At 31.4% G+C, this 1,467-nt stretch overlaps 1 protein-coding gene across 2 annotated transcripts in view; it reads right to left on the bottom strand.

The window, feature by feature from the left end:
• Nucleotides 1-1,461, bottom strand: part of LOC100641474 (RING finger protein 121-like) — a 4,345-nt gene extending 2,884 nt beyond the window's left edge. Inside the window, exons 1-4 of one of the 2 annotated variants that reach the window (XM_020000510.1) lie at nt 1,411-1,461; nt 946-1,087; nt 611-685; nt 531-565 (exon numbers count right to left, since the gene is read on the bottom strand). In XM_020000510.1, the coding sequence (XP_019856069.1) occupies nt 531-565; nt 611-685; nt 946-1,074 (239 nt within the window). In that variant the 5' untranslated portion in view covers nt 1,075-1,087; nt 1,411-1,461. Of the gene's footprint in view, nt 1-530; nt 686-945; nt 1,088-1,410 lie in introns of both variants that reach the window. The other variant, XM_020000509.1, reaches the window with a different exon arrangement.
• Nucleotides 1,462-1,467: the final 6 nt, after the last annotated feature.

The raw sequence follows: 1,467 nt of genomic DNA on the forward strand, positions 1-1,467 counted from the left end.
CTTGAAAAATTGAAGTTGGAATCGGCTCAAACTTTCTTCACAGCATAAGGACATCAATATGGTATCAAAAAATGTAATAAAAATTGGGGGTGACTTCAGAGCCATTTTTTGGAAAAAAACCATGGGCTATAGTACAGGGATTTTGGGAAATTTTGGCATTTTCTTAAAATGGCCGTAACTTGAAAAATTGAAGTTGGAATCGGCTCAAACTTTCTACACAGCATAAGGACATCAATATGTATCAGAAAATGTAATAAAAATTGGGGGTGATTTCGGAGCCATTTTTCCAAAAAAACCATGGGCTATATATAGTACAGGGATTTTTTCAGATTTTGGCCCATTTTTTAATATGGCTGTAACTTTAAAAATTGAAGTCGGAATCAGCTCAAACTTTCTACACAGCATATGTACATCAATATGCATCAGAAAATGTAATAAAAATTGGGGGTGATTTTGGAGCCATTTTTTGGAAAAAACCATGGGCTATAGTACAGGGATTATTTTACAGAAATTGTCATAATTGAACTAACCTTGGAGTGTTGACATGAAGCTTCTTCCTAGTAGCCTTAAACATTACAAATAATGTAATAATAGAGAATATTGACCATACGATGATCATCCTCCAGAAACTCAACCGAACACACAAATAAAATGGAATTATCCACATGCCTAATAAGGTAATGGCCTAAGAGAGAAGGGAGGAGGAGGAGAAAAATTAAAATTATCAATATTATGCTGCTGAAATACAGTATAAGTAATAATTATGGAGGAAGTAATTTATATAAAATGTACATTTATATACTAACTATTATACGTCATTTATACCTTATTATAACCAACACAAAAATTTACATTATTAGTATATCATTAGTATATTACTGTATATTATTAGTATATCATTAGTATATTATTACTTGTACACATGTACATGTATGCTGTGTCTACCTGGTAGGATTTCCTGTGTTTTATTCTCCATAAGAAGAGGAGTACTTGTGCTACCCCAATAGATGCAAACAGTATTAATATCATTTCAGCATGCATCAGGTCATGACCTCTGTGCTTCTCCTCTATCATCCGGTGACGTAACCTTTAAAAATAGAGAAAATTATTTTAAAATAATTCATACATTGCATTAGTTATGTGTCAAGATATGGCTGTAGTCTTTTAGTCCTTAGACTTATTTTTACTACAATTTTCAGTCAATTTTTTTTACAATATCCAGCAAATTAAAACCATGTATCTGGTAATTAATGGGCTGGTTAGGAAATTTTTGTGTCTGAACTAATTGTGTGTGATTTAAGTTTTATGTAATCATACATTATTGATTGTGGTACTACTAATTATTATTCATGATCTGAGTAATTACTGTATTTAATTTATTCATAATACAACAACTGAACTACATCAAACCTGTGTCTCTCCTCAGGACTGAATTTAGACCATTCTATCTTGTCCCAATCAAAAGAT

The sequence above is a fragment of the Amphimedon queenslandica genome, unplaced genomic scaffold (genome assembly GCF_000090795.2).
Source record: "Amphimedon queenslandica unplaced genomic scaffold, v1.1 AMPQUscaffold_13179, whole genome shotgun sequence".
In the NCBI taxonomy this organism is placed as follows: Eukaryota; Metazoa; Porifera; class Demospongiae; order Haplosclerida; family Niphatidae; genus Amphimedon; species Amphimedon queenslandica.